Source organism: Gastrolobium bilobum, unplaced genomic scaffold (assembly GCF_033153095.1).
Source record: "Gastrolobium bilobum isolate Gb01-03AN ecotype WA unplaced genomic scaffold, APGP_CSIRO_Gbil_v1 utg12135, whole genome shotgun sequence".
Taxonomy (NCBI): domain Eukaryota; kingdom Viridiplantae; phylum Streptophyta; class Magnoliopsida; order Fabales; family Fabaceae; genus Gastrolobium; species Gastrolobium bilobum.
Genome location: NW_026899990.1, coordinates 93,638 through 115,156, shown reverse-complemented (window position 1 = coordinate 115,156; position 21,519 = coordinate 93,638). Strand labels below are relative to the sequence as shown.

The window sequence follows — 21,519 nt, the reverse complement described above, 5'->3', positions numbered from 1 at the left end:
GACACGACCACCGCTACATCATCGTACTACCACCACCACCTCCACCTCCACGTCACCACCACTGTCATTACCACCACCACTATTACCATCACCACCACCACCACCATCATCGTAGCCATTACCATCACCACCACGCTACCACTACTACCGCCATCGCCGCTGCCACAACCACCGCCACTGCCACCATCACCACCATGTCATCTCCATCACCATCGTCGCAGACACTGCTGTTACCACCACCATCGCCACCACCATTACCGCCACCACCGTGTCATTATCATCACCATCGTCGCCGTCACCACCGCCGCCGCCGCCGCCACTGCCACTATGCCACCATTACCACACTGCCATTATCACGTCATTGCCACCACCACCACCATGTCGTCACCATCACCACCACTATTGCCACCACCATCGCCACCATTATCACCACTATCGTTGCGGCCACTGCTGTCACCACCACCATCACCATCACCATTACCATCACCGCCACCATCACCACTACCATCGTCGTAGCTACTACCGTCACTACCACACCACTACCACCATCATTACCACCGTCGCCGCCGCTGCTACCATGCCATCACCACTATTGACACCGCCGCCACCACCATGCCATCACTAGAGCCGGCAAAACGGGCTCGGCTCGGCTCGCCAACCTGCCCAACCCGCCAAACGGGGCAGGGCGGGGCAGGCTCACTTTTTCGCGGGTTGATGGCGGGCATAGGCAGGCCGAGGCGGGTCAGTGTAAAATAGGCTCGAGCTGGCGGGCCAACCCGCCCAACCAGCCAAACGGGGCGGGGCGGGCTGCTCACTTGGCCACCTCTAGCCATCACCTCCACAACCACCACCATGACACCACTGCTACCGCCATCACCACCACAACGCCCCTACTACAACCACCGCCACCATCACCACCACACCATATGAAAAGGAAAGTGATGATCCGAAAAAAATTTATGCTTAATAGGAATGATTTTTTATTCTATTATTTGTTGTGTTATCAAACACAATTCTCATTCTCGGAATAAAAATATAACATGTTATCAAACACATTTTTTTTCTCAGAAATTGTTCCAAGGCACAGAAATAGAAAAGAATTGTTTCTTTTCAGAAACAGTGTCAGGAAACAGAATGGTTGCCATTCACACCCTTATTTAAACACACTTTTCCCATTTCAGAATACCATTGACAAGGTGGTATTTTACAAATCCCACACTGTGCGAAAATGGACTCAAAATTCTCAGACAAAAATACACATGCTTGAATATCAAGAACATGTTCAGCTCTTGAGGCTGAGCTTTAGGGTTGCCTGTCGGGGCTGCAGTTTGCTGTCGGGGCTGCAGTTTGCTTGGAGCTTGAATATCAAGAACCTTGTCCTCTTGTGTGAACCGACCCGGCCGGGTCGACCCGAAAACCGGTCATGTAACTGGTCCGATTTTCATATTGGACCGGCCATGTTACAGAACCGGTGTGACTCGGTGCGACCCGGCCGGTTTTCGCAAAAACCGGTGACCTGGTCAGATTAACCAGTGACTCGGCCTGGTTTGCAAAAAAAAAAAATAACTAATTTATTCTCATTAATTGATTTCTTCCTCTTTTTAACTCTCAAACACAAATGATTTGTTTTCTTTTGAAATATTTGAGCGATTTGTAGCTTATTAATTTACATAGATTATGTACTTACAACACTAATATTATCTTTGTTATGCAATATGTAGGAATTTTAATTTGATTTATAGCTAAAGATGTCGTTTACTGAACCTGAAACATTAGTATAACAAATATTATATGTTTGATTACTTTTTGTTGGACAATGATATGTAATTTATTATTTTTCGGGAGAGGTTATAGTTACTACCTTTTTTTCTTACTACCTCTTATTACCAAATCTTAACCATTGATTTTCGTTAATCTAACGGTTATAATTTATTAATTCATACTTATTAATTAATTATTAATTTCCAATAAATTATAACCGTTGGATTGACAGAAATCAACGGTTAAGATTTGGTAGTAAGAGGTAGTAAGAAAAAGAGGTAACAAGTATAACATTTCCCTTATTTTTCATATTAAAATATTTAAAATTGATATATATTTTTTACAGGTATTTAAGTATATTTATAATTTTTTTAATATAAATTATAAATTTACATATATTTACCGGGTCATGCGGTTAAACCAGTGACCCACTGGTTGAACCAGTGACCCAATGACCCACTACCTCGACCGGTTCGATAACCGGGCCGAGTTTAATAACATTGGACTCCACAGAAGCATGCTCGTGTGCCAATTTGCTCATTGAGGATGCTGACTGCCTGCATCTAGTAAGAAGCATTTGGGGTCGCTTGAGGAACCAATGGTAGGTCCGTATTGTGCATGTTCCTTGAGATGCAAATGAGTGTGTTGATATAATGGCTAAGATGAGGTTTAATCTCCGTAACCAAAAGATGGAAGTCTTCATAGGTCCTCCTGAAGTTGCATCTTTGCTTGAATATAAGTTCTCTAGATTATAGAGTTTGCATGTTGTTACTAGCTTGCGTAGGCATGCTGTTTCATTCTTGTAGTTTCTTTGTTTTTGTTGTGGGCTTGAAGACCTCATCTTATACCAAAATAAAAGATAAAAAAAGTACTCATGCTTAGTTAGCCCTAACATGAAACAAAATCAATTTTCTCTAAAACTTGCATTCCTCGAAGCAAAATCAGTGACCTAGATGTGAACATTAATGTAACAAAAGTTGAAGATCAATTTATTTTGAAACTTGTGTTCCTCTAAAACTTGCGTTGGATGAATGTCAAACTCAGAAGGAAAAAATTTGTTTGCAAAAGGAGTTATTTTGTTTTGAGCCTAGATATCAAATTTTATTTTTGTAAAATCGCTATACTTTTTCAGTAATATTTAATAATCAACCAAATATAATATCATTAAACTTAAGTCAATATTTCTAATAATATTTTGACCTACCAAATATTTTTTTATCACATTTTCAAAAAACTCACATTTGCACCATATCACCAATAATCATGATTGCTGATTAAAAATAATTCTCCCGTAAATGCCACCTCAAAGTACAAGCGGAAAACCCTAAAAACATCAATAGCTAGATTCTCAGAGACAAAGAACAAAGACAGTGTCTTTCTACCACATAGCAGCACAACAAACGGTCATTTTGAGAAGCTTCTTATTCAAGGGGCTTTTTTGTCCTTTTGCTTACAGGGGGCTTTTTTGCGGTTTTTGTCGCGTCCATTGGACAGTGGCGGTGCAGACGCACGTAGCGGAGTTCAATCTCGGTTCCCAATAGAATCAACAGTTTTGGGCGCGACGAGGTTCAGTTCCCTTGTCTCTCTGTCTGTCTCTCTCTCTCTCTCTGAAGAAAAATGCCACAAAGAGGCAAATCCAAGCACAAGAGGCAATCCTCAGCCTCAGCCTCAGCCTCAGGTAGTTTCTATTGATGCATCTCTCTGCTTCAATCTTCTTCTTTTCTGTTTCGTATGAATATTCAATTACGTTTACAATATGAGATGCTACTTTATTTCTTTTATATTTAAAAAAGAAAAATAAAAAGTGAAGAGACAATGCCTCTATTGTGTCTACTTGTTCCATTGAAAATTGTAATCAACGTCTCAAATGGGGAAGGTTTACTTTATTTTTCTTTTTAATTATTCTTTTTTTCGAGTTTAAAGAAGCACTAGAATGTCTGAGACTGGTGGAGGTTAGTATGAGTTTCAAGTGTAGACTAGGATAAAAAAAAAAATCTTCTGACTTTAGTAAGTGTGCCAGTGTTTCTCGGGTGTTTGTATGCAGTTTTGTTCCTGTTGTCAGGTACTGGGGTTGGGGCCTTGGGGGAATAGACATGAAGTTGGAGTTTTGATTATTGATAGCTGAAAATGTAACATGGGAGTTATACTATTTACTTGGCTTAATTTTTAATTTGTAGGTCAGTCAGGAATCACTTTCAGACTTTCAATTGTGTGTGTATAAAATCAAGTCAAGTATATGTTTTTTACCTTCTAGTTCTCATACATTGTTTTTGGGTTTTTCCTTATCAATTTTGCAGAAAATGAAATGAGAGCACAAAACAACTCCGAAGGTGGAAATAAATTTCTATCACCTAGTGATAATGGTTTGATGATATTGTGTCCAAGAACAATTACTCAGCAAAATGACATTACTCATGGGGTGATCAATGTTTATGCTGGATTTCAGGAACACTGACAGAAATATCACGGGAGGCTGTGGGAAAACTTTTACGCCGCGCTAATAAAGTTGGCACTTCCAGGAAAAAGATGAAAGTTGGTACCGCTAAATTGTTTTTGTTGCTTATTCATAATTTGTGCAGTGCAGTTCTTTTGGTGACTTAGTTACATGATTTAACTACATTCTTAGCGTTTAAAGTTTTCAAATTATGATGGAAATCAAATTACAAGTGTCTTTTCTAAAGCAGCATGTTCTTCTTCTGATCTTCTTATAGCCTGAGTTTGAGCCACGACAAAATGGAACTCAAGTTTTGGAACCAATTCTCCAACCAAAGACTTCAGAGGTTGGACATTGTAGTAGAAGCTCCATGGGAGATGCTTCTGCCAAGGAGAAATGTGGTAATGAAAGTTTAGACCAGGGCTACTTGGACAACGAGGAAGAACTGGATGACTCGGATTGGGAAGATGGTACAGTTGCCATGGATGATCGTCCTGTGACAATTGAATTGAATGTGACCCCTGATTCAGCTGTAAAGAAACAAATTCGTCGAGCTTCTGCCGAAGATAAGGTCCATTGCTATCTTTTAATAGTACTGGTTTGGCTTTAATATCAAAATAACTTTTAGCCACTTGCTAAAAGCTTTTTTGTAAATTCTTCAGGACTTGGCTGAACTTGTGCACAGAGTTCATTTGCTTTGTCTACTTGCTCGAGGAAGATTAATAGACAGTGCTTGTGATGATCTTCTTATCCAGGTTAACTCTTGTCAAATTTTATTTTCTTAATGGATATAAATTCTTCTTTATATTAGCATTGCTATTATATACAACATCATTGTGTTATCATGCCTTTGCCTCCCTAACATCCTCTTTTTATGGTAATCAATAGCTCAATTCTGTTATGTTGGGTTCCATTTGCAAGGTATGGGACATGGAGTCCCACATTGGTTGTATGGGCAACTGATGTGGGGTTTATAAGACTTTGGGCACTCTCACCCTTTGAGCTAGCTTTTGGAGTGGTGCATCCCAAGGTCTCATCATGTTATCTGATGTTTTTATTGTAATTTTTAAATCAGTTGTTAACATAGGGCTTTTCCTAAAAATGTGTTTGCACTTGTGTGTACTTTAACTGTTTTATCTACTTACATTGAGTTTGTGCATTAATCATTATTCAATTTTGCCTGATTCTATTTTCACTCAAAAATTCCTCGTCAAGTTGTGCATTTCGTTGTCATGGCAGGCTTCTTTGCTTTCTCTACTTCCATCGCACTTGCTTCACCTATCAAGTGTCACAAAACTCACTTCAAAAGCGCTACATCCTTTAATCTTATGGGTATGGGTTGATTTAACTCGTATACATTTTATCTTGTTGCGTTTTGTAGGCAGTCTTGGATAGATTCATGCTATATCACTTGTAAAATCTTGTTTGATTCCTTGTGTGAAACACTTGCAGTTCCATGATAATTTCCATGTTAAAAACTGTACAAATGGAGAAACGTCACCGCACTTTGCTTTGGCATCAGCTTTAGAATCACATGAGGGTAGTCTTGAAGAGGTAGATCTGTTTTTAATAAAGCCTTGTTGTTTTCTATATTTACTTGCTGATTATATGCTTTACTGGATTTTGAGTTTGTCCTTTAATAGTTATTATATTCATTGTAAACCAGGCATATTGCACTTGCTATTTAAATGGTTGAAAGTGACAGATCTGTTACTAATTCAGTCTCTGGATGAAAGGATTTGATGGCCTTTTAACTACCCTCTTCCTCTGCTTATATTTGACTTAACTTAAACCAGTAGTAAAATGAAGTTTCTTGGGACTGGGTTTGTTGGGTTATCTATATACTTTATAGAATTTCTCAGTGCTTTGAGGAAAATTTACAGGGAGAATTTTTTTTTTTTTTTAATTGTAGATTGCAGCTTTATCGGTGGCACTATTTAGAGCTTTGAATCTTACAGCCAGGTATTGCATAAGAGAATGGAACAGGTTATCTTTCTGTAGTTCATCAATTACTTTTATTATATTGTTGGTTTGAAAAATTTGAACATTCAATACTGTAAGAGCAATGTTAAGCTAGTCTTTTTCTGTTTGAAGAAAACTCCTTGGTATTATATAGTTTATATTGTTGTTGTTAAGCGGTCAAGAGAGCCCATAAGTAGGGGAGATCTCCATTAATGAGCTAAGTGAAAAACCACAATAGTGAGCTCAACACCACGTATGACTCAGAAACCTTTAGGCAATGAGTCTATAGGTCTTTTCACTTATATGATATTCAACCCATTCCTAAGCAATGTGAAACTTCATCACCCACACTTGAGTTTCTAATATGAAGCAATCCTTGAAAAATGAGTTTAACTGAATTATTCTCTCCAAAATCCTTTCATGCCATGCCTTTATCCACCTGTAGGATCTTGCTTTTTATTATTTTGGATGGGATTGATAATATACTAACCTCGATGTTGCAATGAAATGAGTCTATAAAGAGAAAGATAACAATAACAACAAAGTCAGAAGCGTACCTTTAAATAAGAAAATAGAATGATATGGAAAAACAAAAAATATAAGAGCATCAATACTATTACAAGAACTACTAGGTGTAAGAAAATTTATTCATTTTTTATTACTCATGGATATAAGGTTTGAAAGAATTTTATCTCTTCTGCTGATGCAAATATGTGGAGTTAAATTTCTCATTTGAAGGCATATTTCAGGTTTGTGTCCATTCTGGATGTTGCCTCTCTTAAACCAGATCAGTCCTTTAGACCAGTTGCAAGTAGATCTAGTAAGGGGATATTTAATACTTCTACACCAATGGTATCTAAGCTAAAATCGGATTTTACATCACCTCAAAAATCATTATCTTGTTACGAGAGAGATAAAGTCTGTGAAGGTTCTCTTGGCCATTCACGGAAAAGTAAGAAATGCCGCACAGCAAGCCACGTGCCTCGGTCCAGAGATCATCCTTTTGCTGGAGACTTGAATGATAATGTGACAGACTCACAAACTCTTGAGACGCAGGATACTAACCCCGAATCATGTCTCGCTGACGAATCTCATGATTCAAAGAGGAAAGGGGATCTTGAATTCGAGATGCAGTTGGAAATGGCTCTTTCTGCTACAGCAATTGAATGTCAAGAGAGTAAAATGGTGTCAGGTGTCAACGCTGATTCATCAGATTTTTCTTGTTCGTCAAAAAGAATGAAAAGAGTTGTAGGTGAAGAATCTTCTACCTCCCCTCAAGTAATTTCTACAGCAGTTGGATCAATGAAAGTAGGATCTCCTCTGTACTGGGCAGAAGTATTTTGCAGTGAAGAAAATTTGACAGGAAAGTGGGTGCATATTGACGCTGTGAATCTGATAATTGATGGAGAAGACAAGGTTGAAGCCATGGCAGCTGCATGCAAAACATCTTTGAGATATGTTGTTGCTTTTGCTGGGCAGGGGGCCAAAGATGTGACCCACAGGTTTAATATTTTCACCTTCATATATTTTCAGCCTGAATGCAGTAATGATTTTGCAACTTTGTTTACCCTAGTCAAATTCTTGATAGCTCTGCATAAACCATCATCTTTTTTACTGCTCAAGTTGCCATTTGATTTGTTTTTGGAAATTTCTCATATTCTTAGAATAAATTATTTGTGTTTCTCGGAGACTAACACAAGATTCTTGGATCACTAACAGACAGGCAATGCATGACAAATTTCAAAGTGAACAAGCATCTGTGGACTAATTATAGTAATTGATATCTTGATACACTATTATTTTTTCAGTCATTCTCACCCTCGTGAAAGAGAAATCATATGGGAAAAACCTGTTGCAATTAAATATTCTTGTTCATTAGATCACAGACACAATGGAAATGAAAAAACCAGAATTCTTTCCTAGATATCCGAAGGAGTTAATAACTTTAGCAGTTAAACTGATTTTTTAAAAGAGGAAAAGAAAACAGGGTATCAAGACACAACCATTGGACACATTTGAATGATCTAAAGTATGAATATTAGAGTTGCTAATAAATATTACTTACTATATTGGCAGTCAAATTTAGCTTGGAGAATAAACAAGAAGTATGAACTGAACACAAATGTAGCAAACGTTTGGGTACATATGTTGTTGGCTTTTAAAAAATGAAAACAACCTAGCTGCATGTCCATTAAAAGTATCAAACCTCGCCTCCCCTTCTTTCCCTTTCTTCTTCATTTATGGAAGACTTTTTGTTACTGGTTTGGCAGTTAAAATATTAAACAGCTTTTTGGGCAGTCTGTGCATGGTTTTAAAATTGATTGCATGTATGTCTAAATGTAACTTTGCTTCCGCAATATATTCTTCAATATAATATTCATTTTAAAGTAAAAACTCTAAAAAAAAATTAAAAAATACTTATCGCATATGATGGTTAGATAGTTTAGGTATAATAAACTTTTTATAGTAAAAATAGCTTTTAGCACTTACATGTTAAGATTATATCAAATAAAAATTCCACTTCATTATCAACGATACAGTTAAAACCATAATAACCAAAATTGTGCTTGAGAATTATTATTTTAGCTTCCAAAGCAATCCTTGACAGCTATGAATGGTGGAAGCAACACTTGTAACACTAACTGATTCATATTAAGGTGCACAACAACAGAATTTTAGCTTCCAAGAAATCCTTACTAATAATAATTATTTCAGAAAAGGAACTCATTCTATTCATGTAGTGTAATAATAGTTGAAATAGCTAAGTTTTCGAAATTACAAGAGAATATTTTATGGGAAACTCTGAAGCAGATTACAATTTTTGTTGCACACTTTTTCCTTATAACATTATATTTTTCGTCTGTTCAGTTGTATTGTTTTAGCTCTATTCAACTGCTAATGCTAAGCAGTAGCTTCAATAAGGCTAGTGACGCTTACATAAAGTTACATCTCATTGACATATTAGGTACTGTATGAAGTGGTACAAGATATCATCACAACGAGTTAATTCAACATGGTGGGATTCAGTATTGGCACCTCTGAGAGACTTGGAGTCTGGGGCAACTGGAGGTGTGGTTCATTTGAGAACAAACCAAATCATTGCTAAAGAATCGAACATGAGTGATTCTTTTGTCCCTACAAGGAGCTCTCTTGAGGATATTGAGTTGGAAACTAGGGCATTAACTGAGCCTCTTCCAACCAATCAGCAGGTAGTTTCAACAGTAACCTAGAAAACATAATGTCTAATATTGTAGATGGTGATATGTATGCTTCATCCTTTGCAGGCCTACAAAAGTCATCCACTTTATGCAATAGAAAAATTGCTTACGAAGTATCAAGTACTTCATCCAAAGGGTCCAATTCTGGGATTTTGTTCAGGTCACCCGGTTTACCCTAGGACTTGTGTGCACACAGTTAAGACAAAAGAGAGATGGCTCCGGGAAGGACTGCAAGTTAAACCCAATGAACATCCTGTGAAGGTCTCATCTGGCTGACAGTGTTCAGTGTCGTTTCCCTGATTTCATTGTATTTTTTTTTTTTCCTTTTAATATGCTCATGTAATTGATTCTTTATGAAAAAATCCATTCAGGAACTTGAACATTCCATAAAGCCTCAAAAAGTTCAAGATTCTGAAGCTGATGACAATGGCTGCACTGATTCTAAGGAAAATATTAAACTTTATGGGAAGTGGCAACTGGAACCATTAAATCTGCCTCATGCTGTGAATGGGATAGTTCCTAAGGTATTGTCTGTTACTTTCTATAAATGCTCTTTATATAGGGAAAAGTATGGGTATGAAAGATATTGTTTTTGTGGAAATTTCCTTTTTAAAGTATTCAACTGTTTACCCTTTGGAAAATTCATGATTAGACATGATGCAAAATATTTTTAGATTAGGGTCTCACCAGGCAGATTTTGTTCCATCAACTAGATAGATATTCCTACCAGTGTAGAACTATTCTGAGGACCGTATTTGTTCTTCATTACCATATTCCATAAATTATGTATTACTAACAGTTATGTTTCCTATTTTACATCTAGAACGAGCGTGGTCAGGTAGAAGTTTGGTCAGAGAAATGTCTTCCGCCAGGGACTGTGCACTTAAGGTTTCCAAGGGCATTTTCTGTTGCCAAGAGGCTAGAAATTGATTATGCACCTGCTATGGTTGGTTTTGAATTTAAAAATGGACGTTCACATCCTGTCTTTGATGGTATTGTGGTGTGTGCTGAGTTCAAGGATGCACTGCTACAGGTATTTCTTTTTCTTGCTGAATAGATAACACGTTGCAGATAGAATGAAGTTTGACTGGTGAAGTGATTAGTATGTCATCCACTTTATTGCTCTTCATTAATCTGTTGAATTTAATTCGATAAACCTTTCTACATTGTAAAGTATGGTAGCTTGGGCTTGTTTGTTTACAGGGGCTAACTATTTATTAATAAAAATTTATTCTGCTTATATTCTTGATTCTGGAAATCCCTTAGCCTCTTTAGAGATATGTTTCTAAAAAGGACAAAACTTGCATCTTGTTCCCTTGTATGTTACATCCTGTTTTTGTAGTTTCATTACATTTATGCTATTACTTAATTTTTATTTTCTCCTTTTCCCAGGCATACGCAGAGGAAGATGAAAGACGACGAGCTGAAGAAAAAAGAAGAGATGAAGCACAAGCTCGTAGTCGGTGGTACCAGCTTCTTTCATCTATTGTGACTCGTCAAAGGTTAAATAATCGTTACAATAACAGTTTGTCATCAGGGATGTCAACTGATGTCCAATGTATGAATGATAATGAGTCAAATGCCTATGACAAGAATCAGACTCCCAAACACCATCAAGTGAACAAATGTGATACTGATCTTGATGCTTCATTAAGTACTCCAGTAAAAGACCATGAGCATGTTTTTTTGAAAGAGTACGAGAGCTTTGATAAGGAAACTTCTCTATTGACTAAGCGGTGCCAATGTGGATTTTCAGTCCAAGTAGAAGAGTTATAGCATTTATTATGATTTATGAAACACTTTCTGCCTAGATGCATAACTATCTTCCCATGATGCTTCAAGCAATGAAAGACATCGTTTGGATCTTTTTCCAGTTTTGTAGTTTCTGGGACTCGTATCATTGCTTTATCATTGACTTGGGGTTAGATGCTTAGATGGCTTTGGCTCTACGACTTGGCTGTAAGATATATTATGTGATGTAAATAATCAAAAGTCAAACAGTTTCTCTTATGTCTGACAAATTTCCAGATATACATCTTAATTATACTCAAGTTTGCCACTGGAATTTGGAAGCATAAAATGAAGACATGTTTGCCATGAAAGTCGCATGGTTTGTATTGCAATTTTGTGTTCTCTTCGTCCCTTTACACGAAAGTTGGTAGAATGTAAATTCTCAGTAACTTGCTCAATCAAAGTTCGTAATGCATCTCATCTGTTGTATGCTATATGTATAGGGGTTTAGTTTTCTCCTTTTTATGGGAGAAAACTAGTCTCTTTGCTTTTGCTGTTGACACAAGACAATAGGTGAGAGAAAAATAATAGGTAAGAGAAAAAAGATTTAAAGTGAAATTCATTTATGATTGTATTTGTTGAAATGAGTCATTTTCTCCAATAACAGCAGAAAATGATTCCCCGTATATATATATTGAGGTATGATATGTCCTTTTTCACTTGAAAAGTCTGAATTTCACACGGGTGTTTTTCATTATTTTGCTTTGCCCTGCATAAATTTATTAATTTACGCTATAAGATTTAGGGGATTATAGATTTTCCAACTTCTAACTTGTGCCTTAAAAAACATGTATTGATTTCATCAAATCATCCTAATTACTTTCAAAGACGTAATTGTTTTTTTATATTTTTGAGTTATTAAATACTTTAATATTTTTTAATAACTTTTATTTAATTTATTAATCAATACTTTAAAATATGTGATAATAAAACCTTTAAAAGTTTTTAAATAATTTCAAGGATGTAAAGTTTTTCCCCTAACTATTTACATTTATTAAGCCAAATTTACTATCAATACAATTGATTTTTTCACGCGGGTTTAATTTAAATCTCATCAATAATTACAAGCTTTCAATTTAACAGACAGATATCTAGTACATATTTAAGTAGTTTTTGAAAATGGATACCAAAAAAAAAAAAAAAAAGTAGTTTTTGAAAAAACAATCGAAATGTTCACTAAAATATTTTCAGTAGTGTAAAATAGATTAACTTAAAAATACTTTTACTTTTATAGAGTATAATTCAAAGATTGACAAGTGAAACCTTCATTTTTTGTTGTATATATATGAGTCATCATTTACTTTCCTTAAAATGGCAGATACTGGATAGCAAGCAACCAAAGACCTCTAACTAAGAGTATATTGCCTGATATAAAACCCACCCCCAACAGAAGATATCAAATGCAAAATCATATCTAGCGTCTACCTCAAGTAATTAACAAAAAAACATGATTTCTTTCCCATATTTCACACGAACTATGTGGAGTTGACAGTTATCCTAATTTGCAATTGGGAAGAAGAAAAATTAGGGATGACACTTTGATTTGCTAAATACTTGGGGAGAGTCCCCTATATTTTTTTCCTCACTCATCTCATTTGGAAGAAGCAACTGAAATGGTTCAGTGCAGCCCTTTAGGATTCCTTTCAAGAATACAACTCAAAAAGGGTAAAAATCCCCAAAATATTAGACAAAATGATATTTTTAATAAAAATATAATCAAGGTTCTGGATGGATTATAAATGAAAAGTTAGAATTGTTTGACTATTAGTCATTTAATAATACCTAAATAAAAGATCTACTGGTATATTACCATAAATTTCAGAATCAATTATGACAAGTTTAAAATTCAGGGTAATATTTTACAATAAGAAACAATTTAAGGAGACTTTGTGTAATTTTTCCAATAATTAATTACCATTATTTTAACTTTCAAGTAATAATACTTTTTAATTGTACTTTGATTCACTCTATATAATTCTTTTACATAATAAAAAGCTTCGATTGTATTTGAGTCATTTAAAAATTCTATTTTGTTAGAAATATGACCCCATTGCCGCTATTGGTTATGATTACTGATAGAAGGCATCATGGCATCAGTGGCGGAGCCAGCAAGGCATTTAAGCCAGTGCCAAAAAATTCAGCTGGTGCCACCGTTATATAGCTACGACCTAAACGTGGCTAGTTTTCAAAAAACTTGAAACATGATTTGCTACGTTTCAAACGTTGCTAAAGAAACGTGGCTAAATTAGCCAGTGCCAAGGCACCTGCTGACACCAACGTGGCTCCGCCACTGCATGGCATTGCATAAGATGATATGTATGTTGTAACTAAATTTAGTGAAACATAAGTGTCCAGCACAATAATAAATACATATTAAAATTCCTTTTCCTTCTCAACATTATTGTTTCAAGCTCCCAATTCGAATCATAGTAGCCAGTTCAGTGGTCTCTGGAATATGGTTTGCTTTTCTTGTATATTCATATAAATTATATTAGGGTTTTATAAGAGTTATGTTGTAGGAAAAGTGATTGTGTAATGTTATAGAGATTTGTTTTGCGTGCCGTAGCTTTTTTTTTTTTTGCTTCAAATAGTGTGGGCCCCACAAAATGTTGTGTGTGTAGGAAAATTTGTTGTGTCATGTGAAATGATAAATGCAAACCTCATTAAATTACTGTTCATATATTCTTAACATTTTTAAAGGCAGTATGCCGTAACAAACTAAATCACAAGAATTTTTGTCATTACGATCTTTTATTTTACCTAAGGGGGTGTTTGGTACAGGAGAAATTTTTTTTTATCTGGAAGATATTTTTTCTGAAAAATTGTTAAGGAATATTTTTTACCGGAAAAGTTACGAAAAGATGTTTGGTAGGCCAAGAAGTTTACCGAAAAACTTGGGTTAATTTTATGTTACTATGTTTGGTTGATCGTAAAAAAATGATGAGAATGATAACCAAATTTACCAAATTACCCTTAAATTTGAATATTTGTTGAATTTCTTCTGTCTTTAAACCGTTCCATATATACATTTGCAGTGTCCATCTCTTTTGCTCTCTCTCTCCCTCCAGGTTCGTTAGCTTCTTTGCGTTCAATTTCCCTCACCTCTCTTCATGGATCTGGTATTAGGGTTGCTGGAGATCTCCTGCAGACCGCCAAAACCCGCCTTGTGACAGACCTAGCAGCAACACGGTGGAAACAGTGGCGGAGCCACATTATGTTTAGGTAGGGCTGGGCCCAGCTACATTTCAATAAATTTTATTTATTATATATAATTATATAAGTAATTATAATTAGGCCCTATCTCAAATTGTAAGTTGGCCCTAGCTAGATTTATAACAGTGGTAACAGAAGAAGATTTTGAATTCTGAAAAATTGTTAAGAAATATTTTTTACCAGAAAAGTTACGAAAAGATGTTTGGTAGGCCAAGAAGTTTACCGAAAAACTTGGGTTAATTTTATGTTACTATGTTTGGTTGATCGTAAAAAAATGAAAATAAAAAAAACTTGTGTCATGAATAATGTTCATAAAGATCACATGAAAATGTTCATAAAAATCACATTAAAATTTCATATATGTATATATACATATAATTTGTACTTTCTTTACTAATTGAATTTTATATTATATTTTAAATTGTAATTAAATATTTATTATTTGTTAAAATATCATTAATCCTATTACTTTGAAAATTAATGTTACAAATTATGATCACATAATATGTTTTTAAATGAATAATATATCATAAATATATTATATTATTAAAATTAATAAAAAATATGTGTAATTATGATAAATATTTTGACATGTCAAATTTTTTGGCCCCGACTAAAATTAAATTCTGACTCCACCACTGGTTGCAGCATCTATACTATTATACTTCTAGTTTTCTGCAGTGCGGTAATGTGTGGTTTTCTATCCAGATGTATCCAATCATTGGAGATAGATATAGATATAGATGCATTGACTGTAAGGAGAATATGGATTTCGATCTTTGTGGCGATTGCTATAACAGCTTCCAGGCCGATTTAATCAACAACACACCTCAGAGCACAGGTTCAAGCTTGTACAACTCAATGTTATTCGTAACATAATGTTGAGGCTGGTCACGGGACAGTTAGACTTAGGGGACAGTTCTATTGACAATGAGTCTTCTGGAAATTTAGAATTTGCATCCGAGGGGACCCCTTTGTTTGATGATGGAGATGATAACCAGGATGATTCTGAAGACCCCAATTGAAAAATTGAACTTTTTTTTTTTTTTTTTTGCTATATAAAAAATTGAACTTTCTGATCTGGGGATTTTAGTGGATAACTTCTTGCTGATCTCACAAATAATGCTTCAAGTAAGTTTGCAAATCAAATTTGGTTGGTTCTCTCGTATGAATGAGACAAATATGCAGGGTTTACAATTTTAAAAAAAAAAAGAAAATATTGGCACAAAATTCGATAAGTGAAACACATAAAATAGCTATCTCCAATAACATAAAACAAATATTTCCCATCAATAATACTGGCTGTCCTCGGCTTTAATGTTGCAGCAAACTTTAGGCAATAACTTGAAGGCACAAGACTTGGAAAGATAATCCACCAAAACCAATAAAAAGACTTGGAAAGATGATACTATGAATTATGGATTACACATCAAACATAAAATTTCAAAAAAGGGAAATAGGACAAATAATTGGATGGGAAAAAAGTATCTATTACTTTAGATAACTTTATCTAATGTTCTTTACCAAAAAAAAAAAACTTTATCTAATGTTCATCAAAACGATGTCATTTTGAGGTTAAAAAATTAGAATGATAAAGACTATTATAACCTTGAAATAAATTAAAATTACAAAAACATCATGATTTTTGCCCCAAAACGTCGTCGTTTCGATGAACATTAGATAAAGTTATCTAAAGTAACTTTAGAAAAAACAAACTCATAATTGGATATATAGTTTCTAGCTTGTTGCTTGGGGTCTCGGTTGTAGAGAGACACTTGGTTGTTTACAGGGACAGGGGTTTTTTAACCCATTAACTTAACATAAGGGAGGAACCAAAAGTACTCAATTTTAACAAATAAGGGACACGACTAAAAATTTATATTTTAAACAAACTAAAACTAAAATTTAATATATTTATACACACCAAAATCTTACTAAGTCAATATATAAATAATGATGCAAATACGAGTTAATTAATATCATTTCATTGTTGTAGAGAGTCTCAAAAGTCTCGTGGATTAAGTACTTACCCTCCTCTAAAACTCACCAAATAGAAGTGGTAGCTTTCAACGATATTAATTTTATCTAGCCATGAATGGTAAGAAATTTCATGAAATTAGAACACTAAAAAATTTAGGCTTACTTGTCCTTTCATAAATTCATATTGTCCTTTCAAATCTTATAAATTCTATTAAAATTTATAAGATTTTTTATCTAAAAAAAAGTCTTTTAAAATCATAATTTAATACACCCCCGATTACCAAAAAAAATAAAAAAAATACACCCCCTAAAGTTTATAAGCCCAAACCAAATTGAAATGTAAAAGATAAAAAAAATTATTCACAAAGATCACATGAAATAAATTTTCATTAACATCACATGAAATAATGTTCATAAAAATCACATTAAAATTTCATATATGTATATATACATATAATTTGCACTTTCTTTACTAATTGAATTTTATATTATATTTTAAATTTTAAATAAATATTTATTATTTGTTAAAATAACATTAATTCTATTACTTTGAAAATTAATCTTACAAATTATGATCTCAGAATATGTTTTTAAATGAATAATATATATCATAAATATATTATATTATTAAAAAAATAAAGGTACGTGTAATTATGATAAATATTTTAACATGTAATTATGAATACGTTTGATTCAGATGTTGCTTTATCCATCAAATTTGAGCACTACAGCTCTATATTAATATATGTGTTTAATTGTGCGGTGCAGGTTAATTTGTTTGTAACGGTGCATGTGTTTAAATGTGTCAGTCTGACCAAGCTTGTTACCTATTATGAATATAATTATCGGACTGTGACCTAACTTGTTTACAAAAAAAATAAAAGCCTGATTTGGCCTATCGGCCTGTTTAAAAAAAAAATAAGACAGAACTTAAGGAAATTTTGCATGGTTTAAAGCTTGCAAGTGCCAGAAAATTTAGAGAGTATGGCTTAGTTGTGACAGTAAAGAAGCCCTCCTATGCATGGAAGATCAAGCTGATCATGGTTGCTTTGATTCTATTTGTAATGAAATTAAGAATACTGCTAATAGTTTTATTCAAATCCTGTGGAGTTTCGTTCCTAGGGAAATGAATGATTGTGCAGATAGCTTAGCAAAGTTAGGTTTCAAACAGAAGGGGATTGAGATGTTGTTTTTTTCCTCTCCCCCTGTTAGCATTTTATCTGCTTGGAATACTTTTTGTACAAACTTTCTGGTGGAGCATGTTTCTTTAACCATGCAAAAAGTTATTAATATAGTTTTGTTGGGCTAGGCCCTCCATTTTATAAAATAAAATAAAAAAATAAGACAACAAAAATTTATTCAAACAGAATATACAATCAACAAAACTAGTAATTCCATAAATATTCATAAATTCAATGTATATCCAAATAATATAATAAGAACAAAATATTCAAAAAGTCTGTTTAACCAATAAAATGGGACGAAATGGATTGAGCAGAGAGAGAGGGCTATTACAAGCAGTATAAACAATATAAAATAAATAAAAATAAAAATTAGTATCCTAGGCCAGCCTGAGAGACTCTAAGCCCGAGCTTTTCAATTGGAGCCTGAAGCCTTTTTATTAAACGAGCTTTTATATAAGTTCAAGCCTTGTTCCAACAACCAATTTTAGACATGTAAGCTCAGGCCTTTACGAGCTGAACCAAAGGCCCCTGAAAGGCTCCTGATTCGTTTAGCACCCCTATTAGTATCTAATGGCTCTGTATTTACAATAGAGGAAATGTATTCAAGTTTGGAAATAATATTTTTAGTATTGGTTTGTACATATAAATATAGGGGTTTGTTTTTTTCATATGTTGTAGGAGAAAATAAATTCTTACTACAGACACTATAAAAAGATGTGTCACTCTTTTTTTGTTTTAAATAGGTGGGTCCCACACTCATTGTATCTATAATATGAGATTAGACATTTCCTACAACATAAAACTTTTTTTCCCATAAATATATAATCAGCCCTTTTGTTAGGTGTTGCAAGAACACTCACTAAAAATAATAGTGTTATTATTGTGTTTATTATCATATAACCAGGGGTGCTAAACGAACCAGGGGTCTTTCAGGGGCTTTTGGCTCGTGAAGGCCTGAGTTTACATGGCTAAAATTGGTTGTTGGCACTAGGCTTGAACTCGTATAAAAGTTCGTTTATTAAAAAGGCATCGGGCTCCAATTCAAAAGCTCGGCCTTAGAGCCTCTTTTTTTTTTTTTTTTTTGGAGTTACCCAACCCTAATTATCTCTTTGAGACGAGTTGGCTCCCTCCGGTATCCCAAGAGCTTCGACTCTTTGAGCCGGCTATGGGACTAATCCGGAGTGTGGGGGAACAGTGATGGCTAAAGGTTCAGCCCCCTCACCAAGAATGCATTCAGCGGGAATCAAACACATATCCAACCCCACTAACTCAGCGCCAAGTTACCAACCGAGCTGCACCCATTGGGTGGCCTTAGAGCCTCTCATGCTGGCCTAATATATATATATATATATATATATATATATATATATATATATATATATATATATATATATATATATATTGTAATAGCCCTTTCTTTCTCCCCAATCCATTTCATCTCATTTTATTGGTTAAACAGACTTTTTGAATGATTTTGTTCTATATTATGCTGTTTGGATATACATTAAATTTATGAATATTTATAGAATTACTAGTGTTGTTGATTGTATATTCTGTTTGGATGAATTTTTATTATCTTATTTTTTAAAACAGGCTAACAGACTAAACTAAGCTTTTATTTTTTGTAAGTAAGCCAGACTATATTCCGATAATTATATTTATAACATGTAACAAGCTTGTTCTGGCTGACACATTTAAACACAGACTTAATCTTTTAAGACCAAAACTCGCCCCAGCTCGACTCGTTAACACCCCTACATATGACCAATCCTTTGCTTATGGTTGGTATATATTTTATTTATTGTATTCACAGTGTAAAATTGGCACTCGGGTTGACCTGTTAAGTTTACCAAGTTTCCTTGGATGGCTGACTTAAGGTATTTTTGGTTTGAAATTTAGAGGCCGTATAAGATAAAAATTGGTAATTGGTCAATGGATGATATATAGAGGGCACTGCTCTTCTATTGTTTTTTCTATTAATTTGTTCCCCTGTACTTTCGGCATACGGTTGAATTGGGAGGTTACTTGTTTTAAATTGACATAATTGTTTGCAAGTTGATATGGTTTCTTGCTTGTGATTTTAAATCATGTTGTTAACGATATAGTTTAATACATATATTTATTGTCATTTCAGATTTTTAATGCTACGTCTGTTTACTTCAACGTTGCTATTAATTGACTTGGCCATTGTGCTACAAAGTCATTCTGTTTGGCCAGGAAATTGATTATCTCATGATCCATTTTTAGGAATTGCAGCATGAAGTATTTGACTTTGTATATCCTTACAGAAGCCAACAACAATATCTATATTTTGGTATGTTATATGTTCCTATTTTTTCCAACATTTCTTTTCTTGATTGCGGCTATAATAGTTATAGAAGGGTAAAAGTATTTCATGTCAAGGAATTACTTATAACAGGTATATCTCATTTTTGTTCTGTGGACGCAGAATCATTTTGGTAGAGCAAGTCTTGGTGGAATCATTTTGGTAGAGGTAGTCAGTATATTACATGAATAATGATATTTACACAAAAAATACTTTATTATTTGAAACACAAATGAAAAGTTATATCAAAATTTGTATTTTTATTTTATTATTTAAAAAATTATGTAAGAATAATGTAAAAAAAAAATTGATGCACAAATATCATTCCTAAATATTCTGTTCTGCTTCCACTGCAGACGAAGTATGACAAGAAATAAGTAAATATCAATTCCTCCTCTTGATCTTGCCTGCTAGTAAAATACAGTAAAATGATTAAAACAAATCAAAACCTGCTATACCAGAAATTTAATATAACTTTTTTCTATTATCACAGATTGATTGGTAAGAAGTATATAATTCTTATTAATACTTTTTCTAATGTACCTCTTTCCTTTTTTATAATGGTTTTATGTGAAGTATTTGGGGAGAAATCCCATAATTGTGTTGGTGTTTGGATTGAGCTAAAAATAGATCCGGGGATTAATATATTCCTAAAATTTATTGCTCGTTTGAAAACATTCTGCTGTTACTTTTTTGAAATTTTGTTCTAAGAATAAATCAAGAGTATAAAATTAAGAGCCAGGACAAGATTCAATCCATTTATAGAATAGCACGGTGGAGAGCGAAATTAGATTGGAAAGTGAAGCTAGGTGCTACTCATACTCAAACCACGCGGGGTAGAACATGAAACTACCACATCCAAAATACAAGGCACAGCAGTCAAACATAGAGAGATCCATCATAACCATCAATCATCATAAGGATAAAAGTTTTAGACCATAAGATTATGGGTTTTATGTTTATTATTTTACGTAACATAACTTCACTTTCCTACACACATATTAAAGAGGTGAGATTCACATATTTTTCTTTCTCTTTCATCATTTCACTTTTTCTCTCCCCATTATTGTGTGTGTTAAAAAATCCACTTATATCATATCACGTAACATTAATAAAACCCTAAGATTATATACCAATTGGATTCACCCTTAGCTTACAAAATTTTAATTCCAATTTGTGATTAACTCAGCAGAACAAATAGATCGCTGACTCCACACAAATTTGACCAGTGACACAAGGTATCAATCTCTGTCCCCGTGTGTGTGTGAAAGAGAGAGGATCTGAAGAAAAGACACGAAATACCGTTAGCAGTCAAACCAAACCAGGAATTCCCCCCACCAAGGAAACACAGACTTCACAGAACAGTGAGGTCTTATCAAAGAAACGAGAATAAAGATTGTTGTGTACGAGGTCCTTGCACAGGTTGATGTCCAAAGTGCCATATTTATTACATCATATCACCCTGAGCTCCTCCTTTCTCTATATTAGCTACAGCGCTTCATACACTGACCCATTAATTTGATTAAGAATTTAAGATAGCGTTATTGTCCACAGAACCGCCAACAATAATAATCAAATAAGAATCTAAAACAAACACCCTTGTCCACATTATAAAATTTTTATGTTAGAACTTGAGAACACAGCAATGAG

At 34.2% G+C, this 21,519-nt stretch overlaps 1 protein-coding gene across 2 annotated transcripts; it reads left to right on the top strand.

The window, feature by feature from the left end:
• Positions 1-3,307: 3,307 nt before the first annotated feature.
• LOC133294664 (DNA repair protein RAD4) lies at positions 3,308-11,395 on the top strand. Of its 2 annotated transcripts, XM_061493378.1 has the most exons (14): positions 3,308-3,439; positions 4,059-4,091; positions 4,208-4,293; positions 4,473-4,766; positions 4,858-4,950; positions 5,435-5,527; positions 5,648-5,749; positions 6,108-6,157; positions 6,907-7,659; positions 9,123-9,366; positions 9,442-9,636; positions 9,747-9,899; positions 10,199-10,408; positions 10,768-11,395. In XM_061493378.1, the coding sequence occupies exons 1-14, from the start codon at positions 3,379-3,381 to the stop codon at positions 11,149-11,151; spliced, it is 2,751 nt and encodes a 916-aa protein (XP_061349362.1). In that variant the 5' UTR covers positions 3,308-3,378; the 3' UTR covers positions 11,152-11,395. The 2 variants fall into 2 exon arrangements, with proteins under 2 accessions (XP_061349362.1, XP_061349363.1); XM_061493379.1 differs by lacking the exon at positions 3,308-3,439 and having other exon boundaries at positions 4,061-4,091; positions 4,208-4,297.
• Positions 11,396-21,519: the final 10,124 nt, after the last annotated feature.